The sequence below is a fragment of the Camelus dromedarius genome, chromosome 1 (genome assembly GCF_036321535.1).
Source record: "Camelus dromedarius isolate mCamDro1 chromosome 1, mCamDro1.pat, whole genome shotgun sequence".
Lineage (NCBI taxonomy): Eukaryota > Metazoa > Chordata > Mammalia > Artiodactyla > Camelidae > Camelus > Camelus dromedarius.
In genome coordinates this window covers 81,393,910-81,420,833 of record NC_087436.1, presented here as the reverse complement: position 1 = coordinate 81,420,833, position 26,924 = coordinate 81,393,910, and the positions used below count along the sequence as shown (strand labels likewise).

The 26,924-nt window shown below is 39.7% G+C and overlaps 2 protein-coding genes across 23 annotated transcripts in view; one reads left to right on the top strand and one right to left on the bottom strand.

The window, feature by feature from the left end:
- MAPK10 (mitogen-activated protein kinase 10) overlaps positions 1 to 7,235 on the top strand; it is a 438,616-nt gene extending 431,381 nt beyond the window's left edge. For 14 of the 15 annotated variants that reach the window (XM_064486057.1, XM_064486050.1, XM_064486053.1 and 11 more), the window contains one exon: positions 6,342 to 7,235. In XM_064486057.1, the coding sequence (XP_064342127.1) occupies positions 6,342 to 6,484 (143 nt within the window). In that variant the 3' untranslated portion in view covers positions 6,485 to 7,235. Of the gene's footprint in view, positions 1 to 6,336 lie in introns of all 15 variants that reach the window. The other variant, XM_064486076.1, reaches the window with a different exon arrangement.
- A 13,139-nt stretch (positions 7,236 to 20,374) lies between these two features.
- Positions 20,375 to 26,924, bottom strand: part of ARHGAP24 (Rho GTPase activating protein 24) — a 635,760-nt gene continuing 629,210 nt past the window's right edge. For all 8 annotated transcript variants that reach the window (XM_031433275.2, XM_064486017.1, XM_010983141.3 and 5 more), the window contains one exon: positions 20,375 to 22,573. In XM_031433275.2, the coding sequence (XP_031289135.2) occupies positions 22,330 to 22,573 (244 nt within the window). In that variant the 3' untranslated portion in view covers positions 20,375 to 22,329. The remainder of the gene's footprint in view (positions 22,574 to 26,924) is intronic.

The window sequence follows — 26,924 nt, the reverse complement described above, 5'->3', positions numbered from 1 at the left end:
TTATTTTCACAGCACTTTGACAAAATATTCTTGTTCCCATGGTTCATTTTTTTGCAAATTGTACAGCTCAGGGAAGGCAACATGGTGATTAGGGATGGTACAAGTGAGATCAATTAATCATTAAAGGGATGGGATGAGTGGGCTGCCATATGAAGAAAGGTTCAAATGGTTGGTAAAGAAAGTTTGTATGTAATCAACACCTAATTCTTTAATCATTAAAACCGTAATTCTTGTGCAAAAAGAAGTGAGTACAGGCAGAAGTTGCTTTTAACTCATTAATGGGGAAAATGGCAGAATGACAAAGTTTGAATCAGTGAAGATATGAGAAATTAGTATTTATGTAGTCTGTGGAAAAAAGAATACCAAAGTAAGATTATGAAATTAAATCAAAACTTCTAAGTGTCTTACAGGGCAACCAAACCTATTTTTGTGGTTGTCTTTTCTACCAGGCAGGATTTTAAAAAAAACCCCAAAAAACAGAGTTTTACTTAATCAGTTTTCTACAAGTTTACAATGTTGTAAAACACGTGGACCCTAATCAATTGAGAATCTTAAGTCAAAAAAGTTATGTTCCGCAAAACAGTCAGACGACCCTTAGGAAGGCTTGTTAAAAGTGCTTAAGCATGATATTGAAAGGTTACGCGGTTATTTATTTTTGCACTAATCCCAAGATAATTTTCCTGAACAGTATCTAAGGCTATTGACATATACAATTTCTATACTCTCTGGATAGATGGACCCAAGTACCCAAGTGTCCACCACGTAAATCCTTTTAAGTTTGCAAGAAATACGTTTTAGGTGAATAAAGCCAAAACCAGTTTACATAGCAGTTTGTTGTTTCCAGAGGGACTGGAAAATAAATGCAGTCTACTAAATTATTTAATGATGAATATAACCTTATTGTGGAGAAATTAGAATATTGGGCCAGGATGCATGAGATTGCTGCCAATTCAGATTCAATTTGTTTAAAATCAAACATACCTGCTCTGTTCACTCGCTCAGCATAAATTTTTTCTCAACTTTCCCATTTCTGTTAATGACAACTCCATTTTCTCAGCCTCTCCAGCCTGAAACCCCGATTGATCTTTTACTCTATCCTCACCTTGTGATTGACAGACACATCCTAAAATTTTTGCTTGCTAGGTGCCGTACATCTAATTGCTGTCATCCTTTTCCATTAACACCACTATGATTGGAGTTTTCCTGAAGTAATTTTCCAAACTTCAGTCTATAGGTTTGATCAAGAATTCCACTGACCAATGCCTCCAAAGGCTTTGCATCACTTGTAATGTCAGCCTAGAAACCTCTCTCTGATTCCAATAGCCTTCTCTAATATAGTCCATATTTTCCCACCTTTTACACTACACCCATTCTAAGGTCCTGGATTATGGCTGTCTTACTTGACTGGACCCCCACCTTTTGGAATGCTGCCCATTCAAATTGTTCTCTTATCAAATACCACCTTGTCCCAAAATGTTTTTCACATCTTCCCAAAGAATAGGAACTTTCTTTCCTTTGGGTCCTACTAGTCCTTGTATGTTGAATGTTGTCTTATCACCCGATTTGACTGTAAATTTACTGAGAAGAAAGGCTGTATGTATTCATCTTTGGGTACCATGTGGTACGTAAGTGTTATGCCTTGCACATCATAGTAGCTTGATAAATATTTATTAATTTGAAAGTTACTGTTCAGGCCCTCCCTCAGCATGTTTCTTTGTCCTATTCCAAAGACAGAATTCAGGACGGGATTGTAGCGTTTTGCATTTGTTTATGCTTTAGATAAAGGTTTGCTGCTTTCAGGTGGTTATTTGATTTACTCATTTTGGAAAATGTATATTCCGGATTTTTCTTTTGCAGGCCTGTTTAGCTTAATATGTTAATGATTAATTCTAAAATATGCCACTTAGGTTCTCTGTGCCTGGGAGAAGGCCAGACCATTTTTTAACCATTCCAACTCCCTGTAACAGTAGTACATTATCTACCTCATACACATGCTCAAAACTACAGTTGGCTGGCTTAAACAACTTATAGTTCAAGTGATTGTGAATTCAGTCTTTCACTACATGATTTTAAAGGAAAATATTCCCGGCTTAATTTCGAGAAATCATACGTATGATATAATGTCATGACATACTTATGTCTGATACATGTGTGTGCATCGTGTAGAGACGTAGAACGGCCACGTGCTGGAGCAGCTCGGCCGGCTCATGAGAGCCCCTTGTGTACATCCACTGGGAGCTTTTTGACCTCATATTGGTAACTTGAAATCCCCCATGCAGGATTAAGACATAGAAACTGGCTGTCTCTATAAATCAGGCATTCTTTCCCTGTGGAGAGTCAATTGTCAGATTTTTATTGGCACACCACTCTGTGTGTGTGTGTGTGTGTGTGTGTGTGTGTGTGTATGATATGTATATATGCAGTAAACTATGCTGGAAAGAAAAAGCAATTACTAAGAAAGCTGGAAAAGTCAGCTTTTTCTGTACTCTTCATTCTATTCACCTTTTCTCATTAAGGTTGTATATCACATTTTATTTTGTAACTAGCTAGAATGGAGTAATATTACAACATAGACTCCCTTAATGTTCAGTCATGGCAACGCTGGGAACCAGGCAGCAAGGGAATAAATTAATGCAGTTTCTCAGTGATGAAATTCTTCTAATACCCAAACTCATGCTTCAGTGATGCTCTTAAAATGTAAATAGGAAGTTAAATGTGCATTTGTAGAATAATACATACGTTTGAAATTTATTGATGGAATTGTTGTATATCAATAAGAAATAAATCTGAACTTCAGATACATTTCTAAATAAATAATTGTACTCCCTTCTGCTATCTGATTTCACTTGAGTAGTGATTTATTTTCAAGAATAGCAGGGCTGCTTGCTTTCTGAATTGATTTGTGAAGATTGCTGAGAGAATAGCAGTCCGTGAATAGAAATTAATTTTCTTCCAAAAGTGTTTATCATAACATGTTGGAGCTAGAACAAATGAGGAGGTCATCTAATACAAAACTCTCAGTCTGTTCACCACCCCCATTCCACCTGAGAAGTAAGCCTCCTACAAGTGACAGTGAATCACTGAAATAAGGATGCTTAACATCAGGATGGGTAGAAATTTTTCAGTCTCTAAATGGAAGATAAAGCTCTTTAGGTGATTTTAATATATAGGCCCATCCCCTCCGTATTCTGCACCCCTGGTAGTGTGTCCCTCCCAATTAGAGTTGCTGATTTAATCCAATAATCTTTTTTTTTTTTATTTAAAATCCTCAGCCCCAAACAATCAAAGCTGAAGATTATGAACAAAGAGAAGGAAATATATCTCTGTGATTTTTTTATTATAGTATTTCTTCTAATTCTTTGTGCCTACTTTTTTGTGTTTAGATGAGTCAGGAGAATAACTTCCTTTAAAAAATAGAACAACATTTTCCCCTGAAATAATGAATACCTCTGGCTACATAACTTCTAGCTGAGGAATTTTTATCATCATAAGTTCCTTCTTTCCATAAAACCTATTTTTTTTTCCAGGAAAGTTGAAAATAGCTGGTATTTTTTATTGCAGCCCTATTAGTATTTTCATTTGATTTTAATGTCATTTTTATTGACAAAATATGCTTTACTGATGGTAAAACATTTTCTAAATGTGTATCTTTATTGGTTTCTCTGAAAGAAGGGGTATGTTTATCACATTGCTAGGGTATCATGGGCAAGTGGACATTATAATCAAATTCAGTTCAGTTCAGTTCTGTTTGAGAAATTGTCACAAACTGCTTGACAGTAAGTTAACAACTTGAAGCCAGAATCTATGTCTGGACTCTTCTGTTTCATCCAGTAAGACCAGAGGTAGCTCTAGTCAAGAAGGCATTTGTTACAGGACAATAGAAAAAGAGATACAGAAGCACATTTTTTTATGTCATTAAAAATAAATGTGTGCTATAACAAATCAGGAACAATAGTCTGTGGAATCCTAGAAATATAGTTGATAAAGATTCTGAATTTTGAATAACTGAATGCCAACAACAATTTGCATTCAACATTGATAAAAATAAAGAGCAGGACCATTCCAACACAGAAGACAGGAATTACAGAAAGTCAGCTGATGAGCCAAAGGGGAAGAAGACGCTGACAACAAATATATTTCCCTTCCAGAGCTAGGTCAGCAGTTCCACCGGTTTCATCACAGGGAGAAATGTGCTTTCCCTCACAGAACCTCTCAAGACGAGTGCACGCAAAAGATACTCAGTGTTTTGTTAAATCGAGTACTTATTCTGCACGCAAGAGTAGAGACAGAAAGTAGGTTAATTGTTGCCCAGAGGCTGGGTGGTAAGAAATAGAGGATGGGGTTATTTGGGGAGATGAAAACACTGCAAAATTGATTGCAGTGATTGTTGTGACAACTTTGTGAGTACCCTAAAAAACAGAATTGTACAAATTAGATTTGTGAATTATATCTTAATAAAGCTCTTACAAAAGGTATGTGGGCAGTATTTTATATTTCAAATCAAAGCCAAATCTAAAATGTAGTGCCGTGATTTGAAAGCATTCATAGTGTAGGGATAGACCATCCAGGAGATGCGCGGATCATAAGCTCACTCTTATGACTCACAATTGATTGAGCCTTTATTAGAATCCTGTGTTTAGTTTTAATCTCCACCCTTTAATAATGATGTGGAAAAAGTGAAGATGATTCTGAGAAGCCCAGCACAGTGACGCTCAATTACTAGAGACCAAAGCTGATGAAAGGACACGAGCATGTTGGTGTAATTTAATGTAGAATCAAGGGGAAAAGCAGAACTGGGCATTTGCACTGTGTAATTAAGGGTTGTTTGCTAGCATATGAAATCTACTGGTACACACTCTGAGAGGAAATGAGCTAGCTCTGGATCGTATGTATAAAGGATATAATTAAGTAAGGTTGGAATAAATTGAAGCCAGATAGCTTTACATTATGCATTGTTCTGATGAGAGTATAATTATTTACAGGAAGATGTTAGCAAGAGAGATTTAAAAATCTAGAGAGATTTAAGATTAGGAGGTAATGATACTTTTATGAGTTTAAAGAACATGAAAAATGCATAACCTTTTTTTGTATATGAAAATATCAGGATCCAAAAGGATATATATTAAATGATCAAGTTAGAGATACTTTCTAGCAAAAAGACTAGAAAGAAATATTCTAAAAGTTTAATAGTTTTTATCATTAATATCAGTGCACATTGTTATCTTTTTTCCTGTATTTGTTCACATTTCTCATAATTTACATATTTATAATCAACAAATAAAAATTTAAAAAGCATCTAAGATACATGTAATCTGTCTTAGTTTAGGTGTGTGGGTTCCTTCCAGATACGGTCACATTTTAATCACATTTTTTCCACAGGTAGGAAATGTCCACCCCAGGAACAAAAAGATTGTGTTAACCTCTCCACTTCATTAGATTTTTTTCTGATTTATTAGGTCTCAGTGATAACACTACTGTAACTTATTTTGTATTTACGATTTTCACCAAATATATCTTGCACACTATATTTGCTCACATTAGATACGACTTAGTGAGAATTCCTCATCTCTTATTTTATTAAATGCTTATACTACAGATAGTTTTAATAGTGAACTATTTCACAAAACATGCATTTCACCACCCATATTGCTTGAGTATAAAGAATCTATAAAGAGAAAAAATAAGTGGACTCTGTCCAGGGTGCTCTGGTTTAATTACATTCTGCAATGCCTCTGGCTCAGTTTCTTTTGTGGTCCTCAAACCTACTGATGCTCAGCAAGTTTTCACTGAATGATTACTATGAGCAAGTTCCTTCTCAGAGTTTCAAAATATTCATATTCCCACATAGCAGATACATTTTAAAAGTTTTGCGAATTATTCTAAGTTAATAATTCAGAGTTCTTATTTGTAGACTCCCAGGAATGCAAGTCTGCTGAAAGTAAACGCACGACCGAGAGGTGTGCTCCAGCTTCTCCTGTGCTTCTTCTGGTCTATAGTAACTTTCATCAACAGTTCTCCATGGCTTTTCTATATGGCTTTTCAGTTTGGTGTTCTATTAATGACTGTGTAATCGTATTTACTTAGTACCCCTACTTTTCTCTAGAGCTGTAGCCTCCAAGTAATTCTGACTTCTGGGCTTCATCTGAGCCCACATTTCTGGGATAGGAGGCTTACATGATTTTGTTTTTAAAACTTCCTGTGTTAGCTGTTCTATGAAGGCGTGTCGAATGAATGATGGGCCAGACAGCCCCGATCACTTTTGCCATGCCTGCATCCTGAGTGACATGAAGCCGAGTCTAGTTCCAGGTTTAGTCATGTGGGTCTTCATTTTCTTAGCACAGGTGCAGCAGTGAACAGCAGTGAGAGTCTCCCTCCGTCCTCGTCTGTCAATGACATCTCCTCCATGTCCACCGACCAGACCCTGGCATCTGACACTGACAGCAGCCTGGAAGCTTCGGCAGGACCCCTGGGTTGTTGCAGGTGACTAGCCGCCTGCCTGCGAAACCCGGCGTTCTTCAGGAGATGATGTGATGGAACACACACACGCAGACACTCATGCACACACACAAATGCAGACACTCACTGACAAGAAAAACAGCAAGGGAGAGAATCCAAGCCTAAAATTGAAACAAATCTTTCAGCCTGCTTCTTCTCCAGAGTTCTGTAATGCAGCTAAGCCAAATGTCTATTTAACTTCTAGTTGCTCTTGCTTTGGTCTTCTTCCAATGATGCTTACTACAGAAAGCAAATCAAACACAATTAGAGAAGCCTTTTCCATAAAGTGTAATTTTAATGGCTGCAAAACCAGTGACCTGTAATTGCCCTTTCAAATGGCATGACAAGGTGTGCAGTGGCCCCGTCCAGCATGTGTGTGTCTCTATCTTGCATCTACCTGCTCCTTTTGGCCTAGTCAGATGGATGTAGATACAGACCCGCATGTGTCTGTATTCACACAGCACTACTTACTTAGAGATGCTACTGTCAGTGTCCTCAGGGCTCTACCGAGACATCACGCACTGGGGTACCACATGGTCCATTTCATGTGATCTACTACTCTGACTTAAACCCATCTGTAATATATTGCCAGTATATAAGCTATTTAGTTTGTTAATTGATTAAGCTGTATGTCTTATAAGAAAACATGTAAGGGGGGACTATGGGGGGAGTGAGCTCTCTTGGACCCTTGGAGATGTAGCTTCCAAACTTGAACTGATTAAATGGCACCTGTATACCAATTTGTAGAAGGAACATATGTGATGCTTATGAACAGTGTGGGGTGGGAGGGGATACCAGTTTCCAGGTACTACATGGTTTGACCTTTAGAAGGTAGGAATACAAGCTGAGGGTCTTTTCTCTGGTAGCGAGTGTGTAGGAGAGACTAGAGACTAGGGTTGTGGTGTGGAGGAAGACTTAAAGATTATTACCCAGACACTAGGAGACAATGGCATACATATTTTAGAAAGGAGACCCCATTTGTCATTTACACATTTTATGTCACAACTGGACAGAGTGGCAGTTGGTGAGGCAGGGTTACGTGTTCACATCTGATGGTGAGGACCCCTCCCTGAAACGGAGAGAACGGTCTCCATACGATATCCTTAACAGAAGGCGAGCATACCCAGGCGATTTTCAGATTGTGGGCTGTGTTTTCATGAGTGTGCTACTTTCTAGGTTTAGAACTTGCCAAGGTTTTATTTTGAGAAGAAGCATTACTTCCCTCTTCTGGAATTAAAAAAAAAAAAAAAAAAAAACAACTTAAAAAAATACCCAGAGCCCAGGGTGATCCTCAGGTCAGTCTCTGAAGATATTTCCCAGACATTCATCAGGGGTTCCTCAGCTCCTTAACACGGCTGCTGTATCATGTTTATTTGTTTCTCCTCATAAATTTGAACCATCCAAGAAGGGCTGATGGTCTGAGTTTTGGAGTAGATGTGACAGCAATAACTCTGCCCGTAAGTTACTGCTGCTGAACAGCTTTAGCAATACGAGTGGCTTAGAAGCCATGAGGCATTTGTGTCAATGCTTTGAAAATCTCCTAAATTTAGCTCAAGTTAAATGGAAGTGCTTTCCCGGGCCCGGAAGGAGGCACTGTGAAACACCCCGGCTATTTACAGCAATAATGGGGACCAGGTCGAGGCGTCTCTTCTCGTTCACTTTGGCGGAGTATCCGTCACCGCTCTTCGCCCTCTGACCACTTTGGTGCTCCCCCCGCCCCGCCCCGCCCCGTGTGGTGATATTTCACCGGAAGAAGAAGTGAAACGCAGGGAGTGGGTGGTGATGAGTGTGAGGTGACTGACCAACGGAGCCCCTTTGAAAACAGAGCAGCCGAGAACGCCAGCGCCCTGAAAACTGCCTTAAACACAACACTAGGGAAGCTGCGTCTGTCTCTTCTCAAGCAATAGAGTCAACCCCCCACCACCGCCACGGGGCGAGGCTGCCGTTTAAGGGATTGCTTCACACAGCAGGCGTCGTGACGAGAGGTCATTTGTTTAAAATGCAGAGGAAAAACACTCAACTGTGCAGCTTGTCTTCTGGAATAAAAGTGGCCCGGTTTCTCCATCTGGCTGCCATTGGTTTTGGTTAATGTTGCAGATGACCTGATTTTTAAAATGCTTCCACGTTCCTGGGAGCCCTCTCTTCTTCCTTCCTGTCACGTTTCCCCCAGCTCCCCACCCCCTTGCGGCTTGTCTTCTCCACACTCTTCGCTCTTTCCTTCCTCCCTGCTCTTCTCTTGCTATGCCGCGGCATCTCCACTCTCAGCTTTTTAAACGCATGGGATTCAGCGCAGATAGCAGGCAGCTGGGAAGGTGAGTCACAAGGGGCGTTTCATCAGTCACAAAATGACATCAGGAGACAGAAGCCCGTCTCCAGCCAGCATCTTAGAAGTGCTTGATGTTAGGCTATGTCTCGTGTTGGCCAAAGTGATTTTTTTTTTTCCACTCAGATTAAACCAGGCAAAAACTAGCCAGTGCTCCTCCTCTGCTGTTGCTGCTTTTCCTAAACTCTACTCATCTGATCTCTCCTGTTGTATGGCTCTTGGGAGCTGATTACCTTGAGCCAGAACTCCCTACGGATAAGAAAGAAATGGAACAAATCTTTCATATTGAAGTATCACATACAGATAGAGCTAAGGCTTGGCTTCTTGACTTGTTCTGGGGTTGATTTTTTTCCTAGATTATCAAAGCAAGACAGGCGATGTGCCAACAAAAAGAAATACCATTTCAAAAGCCCACCAATCCTTCACCATCTTGGGTCCGTTTTATTACATCTTCAGAAGGTGATTATGTTATTCCCAAACTCACAGAATATATTGTCTTCTGCATTGTCTTTTCTTAAAACAAACAAACAGATATATCCTGTATAGTCAACTGTTTCTTCCAAAAGACTCTCTTGCTTTTCAGGGAGGGAAGTTTCAGGTCACCTGGACTATAATCTTGGAAAAAGTGAAGGTCTGCCTGTGGTTGAAGTTCCTTTGGGGAATGTGGAATTGGCACTCTAAGAGGCCTAACCTTCTGTCACTTCCTGTAGGGCAATTAGTTTCACGGGGATCCTTGAAGAAATGTTTCATAGTGTTTTGTGGAAGGGGTGGCTGTCTGCCCATGTGCGGGAGGAACCAAATTGTTGGGAGAGCTTGGCAAATCACCCTGACCACTTTGGTATTTTCATATGTATTTTTTGGGCCAGTGTGATAGAAAGAGACATGTTGACCTTACAACCAAACTTCTCATGGAATAAAAACTGATGAAGATCTTGCATCTTCAAGAATTTGATGACTGAGCTTAAAGGGAATGTACCCCACAGGTGGACCAGCTCCTGGTCAGTTCCCTCCAGTTGGAGTAAACTATTGAATTGAGGGTCTAGAAGCTGGATAGTTTTTTTCTCAATCTGTTATCATTATCAGAAAATGATTACCTAAGGATACTGGTAGCAGCTGACTGGTTAATCAGAAAAAAAGCCTTGACAAATAGAGTAAGTAGCATAGGTCAGAATACAGAAATCCTTTTATGACCTGCCAGGGGAAAAAGCAATAGGCAAAAGTGGATTTTGAATTTTAAATAGTCATTGCAAAATCTAAATTATGCAAAATCTATTTCTATTTCATTCTCTTAACATATGACAATCTAAATCTTAAAAGTATTATGCTCTGTAAAAAATGCTGTCAGCCAGCTTTGCTGAAAATTTTATCTTCTGTAGCTCAGACAAAGGGATAAAATTGCCCCAGGAATCTTTGATCCCAACCACTTTGGGTCTGAAGAGGAATCCGCACCCCCACCCCACTCACAATACCCCACATGTGTTTTAATTGTGAAAGATTGACATTTTCCACAGATATCATTGAACCAAGAATGGAAACTCCTTTCTGTAAGAAAAACAAACAAGTTACATTGTAAATAGTTATATTAATTATTTTCCATGTGATTAAAATGCAAGATTTTGTTATTTCCTTTAGCACTTGGATAGTTCTTTTCGCTGTCTGAAATGGCTCACTTTGACCCATTTCCTTGGTCAGCAAGCTGAAATGGATAGTCTCTGTTTACATGTGGACTCCTGTGTGTCTAACTTTTGATTATGTGGGACCAATGGCCAGTATATTCTAATGGACACAAATCTCCCACCCCTGGTTAGCATTAAACTGTTCACCTTGCCATGTCTATCTTGCAACAAGACCTAACTTGCACCTGCCTGTTACTCTGCATGATTGGACTTCAAAGACTATTACAAATGAGGAGAATTGCATTTATAAAATGAACTTAAAGCACACACACAGATTCATACACATCTCACCCTTATGGCGCTAGATCAACCCTGGAAGGCAGAACTGTGCACATCCAGTTCCTTTGCAAGGTCTTAGTGGTGAGAGCCAGCAGTCAGCCTGATGGATCAAATGCACTTCCGTAATGTTTAAGAAGGATTTGAAATTATTTAAATCATTTCTGTGTTCTTTCTCACTCTCTTTTTCTTTTCATTGTTTGTTTGTTTGTTTGTTTGTTTCCCTTTATTTTCAAAATGTTGGTTGAACAAGAGGGCGAATGGGGGGAGAACTTCGGCATTTTTGAACTCTTTGTAGGTGGGTACTAAGTTGGTGCATTGTGATTTCTGTTTCTTATGAATTATTAAAAACCAGAGCAAATCTGCTTCCAGTAACATAAAACCAAATCTAAACCCAGACCTTGTTGGAGTTTGCCTGTTGCCACTGGTTGTCGTGCTGCTCATTGTCTTGGGTTTCCTGTCCTGACAGTATCTCTGAAGCATCTCACATAATTTCCTGGTGTGGTCTGATTGTGCCAGGAATAAAAAAAGAATGAGGAATGACCTACTGTCTCACTGTGGGTAATGAGGATACAGTATGCATGTGACCAAGTAGAAGGCTATGCTTTCATTTGAGATTGGGTTCTTCTAAAAATGACCTTCACTTCTGTCCGGGGATACTGGCTGTACATCTGCAATTCAGTAAGTGTCCTTTAAGGTATAAAATCGATGAAGAGGAAAAAATAATTTTCTGGGAGCATTAGGTGAGTTAAACAGGGTTAAATATCCTCTGTTAATTTGTCAGAATTCCTAGTCGGTTTAATTACTACTTAAGGGAGAAGGTAAAGGTTTTTGTGTTTTTGTTTTTGTCTACATGGAAGCCAACCTTAATATCTCAAACTGCTTGGTGCATTTTAAAAATATGATTTTGTGGCTTAATAAGATCACTGAACCTGTGTTAATTATGCTGGAAGTTATCTGACAATGTCGAGGAATGGTCCTTCTATTTTGGTAAATAAAACAATTTTATTTGACTAGTTAACTATTAGAAAATCTGGAAGGTAAACATACCTATTCTTTTTTTTTTTTTTTAATACCTATTCTTTTGAGTTAACACAACCCTATCTTGTTGTTTATAGGAAAAATAGAAACCAAAAGTCTTTTGTTATCTCTGGCATAGCTTCCATTCTAATTTGAACCACAAATCTTTACTCTCTTACTAAGTTCAAAAGTGGCCTAATATAGGTACCTGAAAATACAGTATTAAGAAGGGAAATTGCATTGCACAAGATTGCTTATGGGAAGAAAGGGTCAGAAGGAGTTACTGGTGCATACTAGTTACCATATATTTGGTTAAATTTGATCCAATTTGTAGTGAGAAGAAAGGTGTCTTGAAAATTACCTTTTTTTTTTTTTTTTTGCAACTACTTATATAACGACCAGCCTAGAAGGAGAATTTCGTTTGCTCAGTAGCTGCACTGCGTTGTATCCAAGGTAGAGGTTTTTAATGTTGCTGATTTACCAGAATGGTCTTTGCTACCTTTTGCATGCCTTTCCTCCAAGTGTTTTGAAAGGCATGCCTGGAAAATGTTTGCAAGTAGCGAAGCATACTGAAAGTCCCACCGTCTCAGATCAGTTCATGTCAGGGACCGCTGAATGTGGCAAGTCATCTCCCTCAGCTCCAGACTGAATTCCATCTGCTCAACCTTTCAGACCAGTGTGTTCTGTTTTAGTTACTGAAAACAAGCTATAGAAATGGACAGTTCTTAAGCACATGAAATGCGATGGCACACACACAAAGAAGAGTCCATTGCCCCTTTGGAATTTCCCATGCTTTAAAACCATGCTTATCCTAGTATAAAACCCAATGTAAAACAAGTCTGAAGTGCAATTGAGAGAACTCAAGTTTCACTCCGTGGAATAGGTGGCTTCATTTCCTTGTCACTGGACTTCTGGCACTGTCCTTCCCTGCATCTTGTTTGGAATCTTTCTGTTTACCCAATAGTCCATATTGTTTGCAACTTAGAAGCAGGTGCAAAATGTTACTCATCTTAAAAATTCTCCACGCTTTGCCTAGAAAAGTGTATCATTCATAGTTTGCCTTCCAGTAACAATTTTATATTCACATTGGTGAAAATATTGTCTATGAGCAATTATACACAAAATCAGTTTTTTAATCCAAATACTATTTCACATGGACTAAGAGAATTAGTAATATTAAGGTACTTGTTTTATAAAAGGAAGATTTTCAAAAAGCAATAGCTTCTTCCTTAATGTTAAAATATTGCAAACTCAGATTTGGTGCAAATCAAGCTCCAAGAAGATTGCACTGAATTCAACTTCTGAGCTACATTCTTAAGTAGGACATTCATTCGCTCTGAAAACATTGATTGCACATCTATCTGTGCATCCTAGGTAGGAGACAAGCACAGCACATACAGCATAATCCGTATCCTCGAAACTTCAGAGTAAATAGATCTTTCCGTTTAAAAATAAGTGGTTAAAGCAACACATCTTTATCTCATTTGTTTACTTTCTTTTAAAATAATAATGTTTTCAAATTAGTGGTGTGCCTTGAACGATTCCGTTTTTATCATTCCCTTAAAGCAATGAAACAAGAAACCCGCTGCTTTCAGTGTTGCCATGTTGTCTAATTGTATGTAAGTGCACTTAGTGAATCAGCATCGGAAGATCTGGGATATTTTCCATCGCATTACAGAAGATGAAAACATTTTTACTCATTTGAAAAATAGCATGGAGATGAAAAATACCGGTAGGCCTACATTAACTCAGTGAGGAAATACATGTATCTTCCCTCCTGTTCTTTTAATTAAAAGGTTAACTGCTATCTTTTGGTACGTTTTAAACACATATGAGTTTCCAGGTAAAGGGAAACATGTGATGGAATATTGAGACCTTGTCAGTGACACGATGTCTGTATCCTGGAAAAAGATAAAAAGTTCAGAGGCAAAAACAACAGCAACAAAAATAGTGTAGATGCTTTTATCCTACATTACATAAAGTTTATTTATTTATTTATTTTTCCAGAGATTGATATGTTTTATTTTTATCTCTTTATTTAACTTTTTTTTATTGAGTTATAGTCATTTTACAATGTCATGTCAAATTCCAACGTACAGCACAATTTTTCAGTTATACATGTTTCCTCTGGGAGCTATTGGGCCTGGATGTCGAGCTTGAGGCTCATATTTCTGGCATCAAAATCTCCCAATCAGCAGATGACATCACAACGAGTACTGGGATCTCGCTGCAGTGATGCTCTCATACGGAGCCAAATCTCGGATATTTGTTGTCTATAGGTAATGACTGGAGTCCTAAGACAACTTCAGGTAGAATTTAGTCATTTATTATTTTCTATCAGAAACTCCAGCTCAGAAGATCCTTGACTATGTGAGCCAGAAATTTGACACTGAATTCAACATTCACTCGATTCATACTTGCTGATTGTGCACTTCAGTCTTCTGAGGACTTCTCTGTACACATAGTTGCAATCAATCCAGGCAACCTTCCTGCCTTCATGGGGTCTGCATTCTAAGGGGGAGTAAGGTAGTGGGAAGAACCGAGAAGACAGGCAGATTAAAAGAATACGGCATGAGAAGGGGTGCCATTTAGACGAGGTGATCAGAGCTGGCCTCTCAGAAGAGATGATACTTGAGCAGAGACCTGAGTACAGTGCAGGAATGAGCCATGACAGTATCTGAGGGAAAAGCATGTGCAAAAGCCCTGGAGTGAGAGCTTGCTTGTGTATATAAGGACTGGCAAAGAGCCTTGTGGATGAAGCAGTGTGGACAAGAGAAGTGGGAAAATAAATGAAAGTGAAGAGTTAGGCGTGGTCAGAGCATGGCAAGATCTGGGGATTTTGTACTAAATATGGGAAGACGATGGACAGATTTGAACATGGAAGTTATATAACCTAATTTTTCTTTTAAAATGGATCCCTCTGGCTGCTGAGAGAGGAGATTAAGAAGAAAAATAAGAAAGGAAGGAAAGGGTCCATTGTAGGGTGTAACAGTAGTCCAGAGACATGATGGGGCGTGAACCAGAAATGTCAATGTTGACAAAGGGTTAGGTTTGGAATCTAACTAAGGATTTGTCATGAAGGCAGAGTTGACAAGATTGATATGCAATATGACAGAAAGAGATCAGGGAATGACTCCGGATTCTTAAAAAGTCTAAACCACAAAAATCTAAATGATAGTGTAGTTGACTGAGAATGATGGGTTAGGGGCCTATTTGGGAAGAAAATCATATTTGTTGTTGGAAATGTCAATTGATGATGCTTATTCAATATTCAAGTGAGGTAGAGTATCTACAAGGCTGGAGTTAAGGGAAGAAGTTGAGCTGAAACATAAATCTGAGAATAATCTGCTTTTAAGGGTTTATTGAAACTAGGAGATGATATGAAACCATTAAGAGACTGAATGTAGGATAAAGAAAAAGAAAAGTCCAAAGATGGACACATCTCTTGTTCCAGCATATAGAAGTCAGAAAACAGTAGAGTATTAAGGAATGTCCAGCTAAGTAGAGGGGAAAACCAGGAGAGTGTTCTGTCCTGGAAGCCAAGTAAAAGGTGTTTCAAAAATGAAGAAGCGGGCAACTGAGACAATGCCACTGAGTGGCTGAGTAAGATGGGGACTGAAGATTGACAATTGAACCTGATTTTGTGAAGGTCATAGCTGACCCTAGGCACAGCAGTTTCTCTGCAATATTGAGCAAGAAACCATGACTTCAGTGAGTTTGGGAGAACACGAGGAGGTGAGGAATTAGAAATGAGTACAGAAAATTCAAGAATTTTTTTCCTAAAAAGTGAAACAGAATGATGGTGAAATTAGACGTAAATATGAGACAAAGAGAGGATTTTTAAAAAGTTGTTATAGCATGGGTCTACTTTGGTGGGATTAATATTTAAGAGCAAAATATGTAATTCAAGAGTGAAAGTATTTCTTGGAAAGAGTGATAATCTTGAAAAGGCCAGAGAGATGGGCTCTAGGGCGTCAGAGGAGCAGTTGGCCCGAGAGACCAGGCAGTACGTCCCTGGAGCAGGAGCTAAGGACAGATGTAGGTTGTTTGGTAGAGATGATGATGAAACATAAGAACATATTTTTCTAATTTATTTTCTCAGAACAGGTAATCAGTAAGTTTATATAAGTAAGGTCGTCAGCTGAGAATGAGGAAGGGAAGAGTTCATGGAGGCTTAAGAAGCGTGAAATTGACCTTAGAAAGCACGAAGATAAGTCACAGGACAGTGATGAGAGCCGTGGCAGCCGTATTCCTACAAATATCAGGTAAACAAGTCAACATGGTGGTCTTTTGTTCTTCAGCCATGTTTAGTTTCTTAGGTGCAGGTTAGGAGGAAGTAAAAATTGGACTTAGCCAAAGCTGGGTTGGTTTTTTTCTTTTTCTTTTTCTTTTTTTCTCTGATGAGTGAGGTGGTAGAAAAGAAGATGAAAGGATTTGAGAATGGAGACAAGAGAATGAATAAGATGAGCAACCACAGAAGCTAAGTTGGTCAAGGAGAAAGCCCCTGCTTTTCTCCTTGTTGTGACTCAGAGATGCTTTGAGAATATCTAAGAATTGTGGGCGTGATGGTGCCAAAGAGAGTGACCTAGAAAGAGAAGAGATGATGATGAGAGAGCAGATGCTTGGAATGGATAGTTTGGCGGTGGTGCAGTCATTGGTAATGACGTGGGGTAAAGTAAATTGTGTGCACAGGTGGCCGATGTCTAGGCAGGAGGAGAGCAGGATTTTCAGACGTGAGCAAGTTGAGGAGCTGTGTGGCCAGGTTAGTGGATGGAGTAGTGGTGGGGGAAAAACAGTTGATAAAACATTCTTTTGTGGCATGTGTGCTTCCAAGGAGGTTCTTAGGGAGGAGAGAGGATCAAAAGTCTGGAAGTAGCAAAGAGCAGAGCGAGACCTGCCTCTCCTGCAGGCTAACGGTATGCAGGTTGTGGGAAGGGAAAATAGCCGTCCTTGAGGGGGCTGCAGGGGCCGGTGTCTTCAGAAAGCAGCTGTGCTTCCCAGAAGATTTCAGGGATGATGATGGCAGCCTTTAGATCTAGACAGAGTAATGGAAAGTCTTGGCACGTGGAGAGGGGTCAGAGTTCGAAGCACACGACAGACCATGGTGAACGACATGGGGATACACGCATGAGGGAAGGCAAGGGCCCTGGATGTGAACTACTTTGGTGAGAGGCAATGGAGGATGGGGTGTGATGGCCCGAGCCTGGGGGTTACACAGCCATTTCTAATGACTCACGAGGAGGCAAGGAACATGTGTGTTGAGAGGAGAGGGCTGGGATGGGCACAGCATTTTCACAAGAACAGGAAGTACTTCGAGGGCTTCCCTCAGGGCTGAGACAACATTGCTCAAAGCCAACAGTGCCAATTTGACTCCTCATTCAAACAATTCAGTGTTATCCTGTGACCGTACTCTCTTCTTAAGAAAGGTGCCCCTACCTAGGTGGGCTGGGGGCCGGTCTCACCTGGGTTGGGCCCTCAGGGGACCGTAATGGTAGCAGCTGCACAGAGTCCACACATGAGTGTCATTCAGCCCTATACCCGAGCTACAAATGGCATATTAAAAAAAAACAAACAAACAATTTTCAACAGTTAAACCTTCTACTCTAAGCTCTACAGTAGTATCAATAAATTTTGTCTGCCTGGGGAACTATTAGTTTTCCAAGTCACTTTGCAACCAGAGGCCCTTCAGCTGGGCAGTTTTCTAACTTCCAACTCATTCCCCACTTGTGCAATTAAGAAGACTATAAAGGGTATAATGAAATAGACCTTTGGGAGCCACAGACCCAGCACACTTTCCCTGTGGTTCATGAATTCAAATGGCGAAATGTGTCCAGCCCTGGCTGCTTTCTTTGAATAAAACAGTAGGAATCACCTGGGTTCTGAGTGTGTTTTCAGAGCTCGTGGGGTTCGGGTAAGCTGTTACACACAGTGCCACCTCGATGGCACTGGCTTGATAGGTCGTTTTATACCATAGAAAATGCTCCCTGGAGTCTGCCCCATGGGCACTTTGGCATGTGCTGTTCTGTGCTCCTGGGAGGTCTCTGCCCCAAACGGTCACCCTGCCTGCTAACTTCCTATTCGTCCTTCAGGGCTTGTCATTGTTGCGGCTCTGCTGTGCCTTGTCCAGCCTCAGCTTTGTCATCTCTTATGCTCACTGTACGTCACCTCACGTGGTGATTACTGTGAACTTGGCATTCCAGGGCCCCTAGCCTAGAGCTGGCCTGGCACAAGGAGGCCTTTAATAACTATTCAGTAACAGTGCTGCTGACATTTGTGTAGACAAGTTCACTGGCCCACATTCTTAGGCACTTTCATTGTGTTTTACCCGACATCTTTAATGCCCAGTGTCATCTCCAGTGTCCACACAGAGCTGATGCAGGACAGTTACAGGTGGTTCTTTAGACATTACTCCCAGACCACGGATGTAACTGTATTATCTCAGAATAGAAAGGGTGCTTTGGGTTGTCTCTTCCTTGCCATCAGTCTCTGGGAGATTATCTGGGAAAAGTAGAGATTAGAGTCCTTGGGGCAAGGATGCAATTATTCCCTCTGCTGTTGCACGCGGCAGTCTTTTGCGGCCGGCCAGATTCCTCAGGCCAGAGTCCCGTTACGTTCTCTAGAAGCTGGAGCACCCCTTCAGTAGGAGGACTTTGAGGGCTGACAGCGACTACTCATTAAGCACTTACTTATATACCACGTACTGTATGAAGCACTTGCTTCACTGATTTCTCCAAGGAAGATCCAATGAGGAAGAGACACTATTTTATCCCTATTTTATAGAAAAACAAATTTAGTCTTGCAAACGTTATGTAACTTTTCTTAAGTTTGCATCGCTACTAAGTGGCAGAGCTGGGATTTGCAGTCAAATGCTCTGCCCCTGAGCCAGAACCCCGAGAGCTGCGATTTGGATCTGGGTTTCTGAATCCAAAAGTTAGTGCCTACTCTTTTCTATGATGCTGCTCTAAGCAGGGCCCAGATCAGCAGTGTAAGGAACACCAGGGTTTGTGGCCAGCTTCCCGGTCTTCCAAGGGGAGAGCATCGTATCAGTGAGTTGAACTACCCTACCTGGGAATGATCTAATTGTTTTTTAAAGGAGGCCTCAGCTTGTGAATAAGCAAAAATAAATAGGAGCAACATTATTTAAAATCCACTTGGAGTTTTTAGTCATCTCCTAATAAAGCTACATATAAAATCTACACTTCAGTAGGCTGCATGTCATAGGCATTTCTATTTTAAATGTTCTCTGAAGGATACTCAGCCATATAATTTGACAAGTGAAAGCAACATTATAGACTCAGCACTTGGAAGCAAATTCTTTCTTCTGAGCTCATAATGTAAGAATCGTTGCTGTCGCCTAAGGAGTTTTAAAGAAGTGCATATAGGATGTGGCCAGTGAACTCTTGACGCTGCCTGTTTATTTCCAATTTATTCTTAAGTCAATCTGCAGTTGTTTTTTCCCCCTAGGCTTTCAGCTGAATTAACAGAAGAACTAACGGAAGCCCAGATGGATAAGCTGTTCATGGTAGCCATTGAATGGAGGCCATCATCAGTGAGATTTATTATTGAATTAGTAACGGTACCTTGCATAAATCAAAGGCCAGATTTATTGCTAATGCTCCATGCTGGCACCCTGTGGCATAATAGTGGCGGAGGGGGAGGGATGTAAGGTCAATAAGGCACCATTCTGGTGTCCTAAGAAGCTCCTGTTAGCAACAGCGCTATCAGTAGAGCTAAGTGGCAGGCACTGGGATAGATGCATTGCATTTCACCTGTAAGTGTTGCAACTTTCTTACTTTGTAGGAGTTATTATTGCTGCTTGACAGATGAAAAAACTGTCATGAAAAAACAGATGAGGCTCAGAGAGGTTAAGTGGCTTGTCATTGCCTTGCGTCTTGCCTCAGGCACGCTGAGAGGCATAGCGTTGTCTGGCTCTCAGTTTCCTGCCATTACCGTTCCACCACACCACTTCCTAAAGTGCTTCCTATTTGGTGACAAAAATAATCAGATATAGGAAAGGCTAAAAGAGATACATACAAGTCGGGAACACAAAAGGTAACTAACTGCATCAAGATCCTAGGGTGCGTCAAAGGGGAGCTGACTTCAATTTGGCAAAAAAACCAAAACAAAACAAACAAAAAAAAAAACACATGGTTGGAGTGTGTCAGATAGAAGGAAGGCAGTCAAGATGGGGACGAAATCTGGACTGTGGAAAGTTCCAGAGGCATGAAATGGCATAGCAGGTGTGGAGGGACACGGTAGGAGATGAGAATGAAACTGAAGGCTAGAGTCATACAGACTGTCTGAAGGGCATGATCCTGATGGTAAGTCAAATGTTGTTAGCAAGCTCCCAGTATGGTCGGAAGGGCGGTCTGCAAATGAGAGTAGAGGAGAGATACTGGAACATTGAGAAATAAAAAAGGTGAGGTTGAGTGGACTAGGTGAGTGAATTTAAAGGTGAAGAAGATGGAGAAGAGGACAGAGGAGAGAAAAATAAGATTTAACGTTCATGGAGTCCTTCCTGTATGCTAGGTGCCCTGCTCAGCCTCAACACAAGCTATCTCATTGAAACCACATGACAAATCTATGAGAGCAGTATTTTTATTATTCCCATTCTACAGATGGAAGAAAGTGATGTATGGAAGATGCAGTAACAGCCGGCAAACTGTAGATCTGAACAGGCAGTTTGACTGCATTGCCTTTGATTTTCACTATCGTGTCACACAGCTTCCTGGTTGAGTCTGAGGTTTTTCTTAACTAAGATAGGGCCTGGGAAAAGATGAAAAGGGAGAGAGATTTATTGAGGTCATTTTTGCACATTTTGAGTTTCAATTTCCTATAGGATATCCAGGTAGGAGTGGTTAAAGAATTGGAAAGAGAGAAGGAAACTAAAGCTAAAGAAGGTATTGCTAGGTAGACAGTGGTTGATACCAAAGGACCACATCAGCTCGCTCAGTGAAAGGGTAGAAATAAAAGCAGCAGAGACAAGAATGAATTCTGCCCTTGAAAATAAATAAATACACACGAACATAGACCCTTCAGACAATGCAAATCCCATAAACTCGAGTAGTATTTATTTTTCATGATGCCTTTTGTAAATTTTTGTTCGAGCATGAGAAAGATTTATTTGCTTTGCTTCTCAAAATCATTGCCTTATTGAACTGTGAAGGATTGGTCTCCCCAAAGTCTAGCTCCAGAGAGCCCTGGGCTTCGCTGGAAAGTTATCATTACTGATGTTCACAAACTTCTCTAAATTGGACTTCATAAGATTCACATTTTAAAATTATCATGAATAAATATGTTTCCAACAAGGAAGAACAGTATTGTAAAAACTGGAAGTAAAATAGCTTGTTTCTTCCAAACTTGTCCCCCTCTCCTTCCAGTTCCCTTCCTCTCCATCTCCTCCCTCTGGCTGCAAACTGCCTCTGCATGCTGTCGTTCAGAAAGAACCCTAGATGACAAAAGGACAGTCGGCCTGAGTGAAAGAAGAATTCATGGCACACCCGGAGGCAGCCTACCCAAGAGAGACACGGTGATGCTAGCCCACCGCGGGCTCCAGAGGGCAGGTGTTGGGGTGGGGGAGGGTTGTGTGGAGGACAGACGTTCACGTGGGCGTCGTTTAGCAAGTACTGTCTCTCAACTTCCCAATGGCAGGAAGAATTTCTCTCATAACCATCCAGGGGAAAGAGCAATTCAAGGCATGACTGCTTAAATGCTTTTTTTTCAAAAAAAAAAAAAAGAAAAAGAAAGAAAAAACCATTTTTTCCTTCTAAGGTGCATCCTGCATAGGAGACAGTGCATCTTGGAACTGGCAAGGCAGACTGCGAAGGAGACTTTTTTACACAGTCCAAAATGTCCTGTGGCAAATCATCTCATGAAGAAAACTGAGCAATGTCAAGGGCTGAATTTAAAGAGCATCTCAAAGTTTCCTGGTGATTCTCCTGTATTTTATAAAAATCATTTACATGTCTCTTTTTGGTCATGGCAATGTCTACTGGCACAAACAGCACAGCCACAAAGTATTCTTTTGATTTTAATAGCTCATCTTATATATATATATATATATATATTTATATATATATTTATATATCTGCTTATCTTCATTTCCTCAGCAAAAGGGGAAATAAAAAAAATATTGATCTATAAAATAAGCTGATGATAACACAATGCCAAAAATAGCTTATGTTAAGTGCAAGGGGTGAAGCTTGAAAGCAAGCTAAATTGCAACAACATATTGATTTAACATTTTAAATACAAGACTTGCAATAAAATAATTCTTGAGCTATGCTTCTCATTTTTAGTTTACTTTTTAAAAACTACTCTATATACACATATCCAGTTGTAACACTTGACAGTAGCATATGGGGCATGACACAACTTTGGTACACATTGCAGATATGAATGGGTCATATGGGTAAATGACATGCCTTCCCCCCTTAGAGCACTGTACAGCCAGGTGACCAGCCACCTGAGCCCGCTGAATATTCCCACCAGAACCCCAGAATCCTTCCCAGAGCCATCGGAGACAGCGGGACCTCAGGCTCACTGGATCCATATTGTGTTTCCTCTCTCGGTTCTCCTGGGTTCCACTGTCAACTCCCCAAATGTGGAAAAGAACTGCTCCATTTCCTTCTGAAGCATGTCATTTCTTTTCTCCGCATCTTCCTTTGCTCTCTCGGCATTTCGCATTTTGATTTCTATCATCGTGAACTTCTTCCTTTCCTGATCCAGTTCATCATGGAGGCTCATCATTTCTGTCTCCAAAGTCAAGTTCCGCTGCTCTAAGCTACAGAAGGTGGGGGAGGGAAGAAGAGATAAAGCAAATTTACACAAATGCAAAACGGGTAAAGAATGTTTTCTCAACTCTGTCTCTGCAATGCATAGGAAATCGGAATGAGCCCTTTCAAATCAGTGAAGCAAGATCCACCAAATAAAAGGTGTTTTATATATATATATTTATATATATAACATATATAATATTGTATATTCTAATATATACAATTGTGTGTATATATATACATATATATATATATTTACTATTTCCTAAGATGACTTACTATCATTTTGACAAGACCCCAAGACCTCTCTTGGAGGCACTTCATTGTCATTTGATGGTGAATGAATGAATTTCAGCTCAGAGAAGCCAGAGACCAATGTCATGCAGCACAGAATGGCAAAGCAGGAGGAAGCCCAAACCGCATAGCTTCCTGGATCATTAAACGTAAATCTGACTTTATTAAAAGAAGGCCAGGGAGTGGGGCAGGGAGTCTGATAAAGTTGGAAGAAAAAGAGGACAGTCATTTCTGCTTTCTATCAAATGAAAGAGAATGATGGTGAAAATGTCATTATTAGAGAGTTTAAGTTCACTGCTAAGAATGGACTTCTCTGGGACATACAGAGTCCCATCTTATAAAAGTGGTACAGAAAATAGCCACCTTACATTAACAAGTAGAGATTACATGTGTTGAATAGGTAATTCCCCTGACATTTTGTGACAATGGAGTCTACCCAAGTAGCCTGCTCTCTGCAATTTCTATTGCTTTCCAAATTAATCTACCTTAAGAACTCTAGATTTGTATTTCTAGAGATTGATAACTGTATCCTTTTGGATAACTGTCCAGTTTTAGATAATTTCCTAAAAAACAGCAGAGCTTTCTCCATAAGCACCAAGTTCAAAAACAAAATTTATTATTGTTGTTGTTCAAAGAGGAATATTAAGCACTTGGTTATTATAAGATGTGTTTTGGTAATAGCTGATGTTTAAGTTTCTCTTATTCTGAGCTAAAGTCCCGGAGGTAGGTTTGAATTTGCTGTACTACTGAAATTTGAAAGGCTAATGCACATGTAGCTCTCAGAAATCTTGATTATTTTACTAATAATTTTCAAATTAAAATCTCAATTACTCCTCTGTTTTGAAATAAGAGTCTCATATATTGATATTTCATCCAGATAATCAAAAGAGCACTTAAATGAATCTGCTCTCCCTTTGTAAGCAACTGGGTTTGGAAAAAAAAATCACATTCCGTGATTTTTATCTGTTTTAATCAGTTTAGAAGGCTATTTTGATCACATGATCACATTTTTATACAGAAACCTGGTAGTGTGGAGGCTGTCACCCATAATTATTTTATAATATATTCTCTTTGCTTTCTAAAGCGATTTATTTTAGAATAAAAAAGTTGGAAGAAATTCAAGCTTAAATACCAAGGAAGCCAATCCTTTAAAAAAAAAATACTGATGCATTTGTGTGTATCAGGCACTTGCATGAAAATTCCAGGAACCTAATGGACTGAGTTAAAAAGAGAAGGGACCCTTCCTACGGCAAACACAGAGCAATGCTGAAAAAAATATGTAAGAAAAATATTTTTAAAATACACAGCCAGGATTAAAAGAAATAAAAGAGCACCTTTAGGTATCAGAACCAAGGAAGAAATGTAAATACAGAACAGCAAATGGAAGCACATGAGGGTACTGATCCTGGACAGAAGCCCTAGATGCAGCTACTAGGCTTTTCTTTGTCACATGGAGGGGAGGAGATCAACAGTATGAGAGAGGCAGAAGGCTGAACGTGACTCAGCCCGGAGCTTGAAACATCAATTGTCTTTATGAAAAAGAGACTACAAAAGCTCTACTTATGGGCTATGACAGAATTAAATCAGCAGAAGAGAAAATAAATAACTGGGAAAATAAATCTGAAAAAAATTACCCAGAGTGCCTCACATAATGAAAAAAGATGGAAATTTAATATAAGGAAGAGAAGTTAACAGAGATGGAGAATGGAGTAAGAAGGTCCAACAAACTTTAGTAAGGGTTGTAGAGGGAGAAAATTGAGAAATTGGGAGAGATTAAATAAATGAAAAAGGTGATAGATAAAAATATTCCAGAACTGAAAAAATATATGTCTTCAAATAATGAAAAAACATTTGACAGTTAATGGAAAGAATATAGCAGAAAGTTACTAATAAAAATAAAAGTGATATAGCAATATTAATATCAGAAAAAATAGACTTTTAGGCAAAAAAGTATTATTACAATGAAAAGTGACTATTACATAATGATAAAAGGATCAATTCATCAGAGAGATATCAGCAGTTCTGAGCTTTTATTCATCTAGAGATACAGCCTCAAGTTACTAACTATAAAATACAACAAAGTTATAAAGAGAAATTGATAAATCTACAAAAATTAGGAAATTTTAAGAAATTACAGATCTCTCTGATAAAAATTAGGAAGTGTAAAAGATTTGAACAGCTTGATTAATGGATTTGATCTATTGGTCATATATATGGTCTCAAACCAATAGTAAATAATAAATACTTCTTACCAGACCAAATAAGTGATATCATACAAATGAATTTCTGTGACCACAATATGATAAGGCTAGAAACTAATTTGGGAGTAGAGGGAGAAGAACACCAAACTCACATGTTTAAAAACTAAAAATCATACATACCAAGGATTGATAAAATAAAGTAATATCCATCTATTTATCACCTATTTAAGGATGTATATACGTACGTATGTGTATATGTATGTATGTATCTATCATCTGTCTGTCCATCTAATATCAATACTTGTGGGGCAGAGTTAAAAAGAATATAGAAATGTATAATTCTAAACAGGAATAATCAAGAATTAACTGGAACATCTACGTCTTATATTTCTGTGGCTTGGCCATGAGCCAGCTCCCTTGCCCTACTTTATTACAGGCCCCTCCCTTTGCTTGTTACATGGCTAGAAATGCTAAAGTGAGAGAGGCCAATGAGATGATATACTGTTGGAGGGTTCAACTGTTTTATCGAAATCCATGAAATGCACCACAGACTTGGAACATGAATGTATCACCATTGTTTTCATAAATGAATGTGTACATCTGCAGCCATTCAGAATAATGTATTTCCTATCTCAGTGCAAGTTCCGAGTGTTATCTCAGCAGCAGTTCAGAATTCTGGTAGCCAGTGGTTCCAAAAACGACATTCAGAAAGAAGAGTAAACTGATAAGACGATGACACCAGTTTTCTTCTTATTTAAACCTCCTGTCACTTGGCATTAAATAGGAGAATTCAAGCCAAGTTTCTGTTTCCAAGGAAGTAATTTCTCAATCTAACATATAAGTAGTATTTTTGTTTATATTTATTTTACATAGCTCTTAAAAATATGTGTCTTTTGGCTTGATAATTGATAAGTGGATGGGAAACATTAAAATAAAATAAGGTCAATTTTATATATAATAAAGAAACCATGTGGGGTTTAGAGCCATGGAAGCAGTTGAAGCAGGGCAAAGATTGATGCTCACAGACTGTGAGGATCTTAGAATAACTGCACAGGAAGAGGTCCACCACGGCCACAGCCTGGAACTGGGGCTGAGGCCACTGGAGGGGCTACTTCAGGCAGAACTGAGCCTCAGGCCTTCTCCTGACTGGAGCGTGCAGTGTTCGTCCCCTACACAATGCTGAAAGGAGAACATAAAAACAATCTGTTTCGTGGTTTTTTATGCCCCCAGTGAAAACATGGGGGTGTGGTGACCTTCAGGTTTCCAGCACAAGGTTGTATCTGTGAGTCCTGGGCTCCACTCTCTGAACTCCTGCCTCTCGAGACCACGGAAAGCTGACGGGCAGGGGCACTGTCCACACGGGCTGCTTAGTCAAGGCCCCTTGTCTTGCCCAGGTTGCTTCCTTGAAGTTGCTAAGCAAACTTCTTGCCTTGGTCACCTTATGAGAAGATGTCAATTGATACCAATTAGATTTCAGCACAATTGTTCCTTATAAATCATATTTTTTGCTCCCCATTTAGGGTACACTTTCTCTTGTCCACATGAATACACTTCATGCCATCGCTTCTCTCAAAAAACCTCCCTGGAGTCCAATGTCAATAAAAGCCAAGACTTTAGATGATCCTGAAGGCTCTATGGTACCTCTCCGAGCTCCCTGCCCAGCCCATCTCACGGCATTTCCACTTGCCCTTCTCCCAGTACCTTCATGACTTCCTCTGTAACCTCCTACAAGGCCCTACGCTTAGAATTAGCCCTCACCAACACTTCTTAGCCGCTTCCCTGCTTTAGTCTTCTACTTAGCATGAGATCTGTTTCACTTATTCATCTGCCTCCTCCAGTGCAGTGGAAGCACATTCCATGGGGG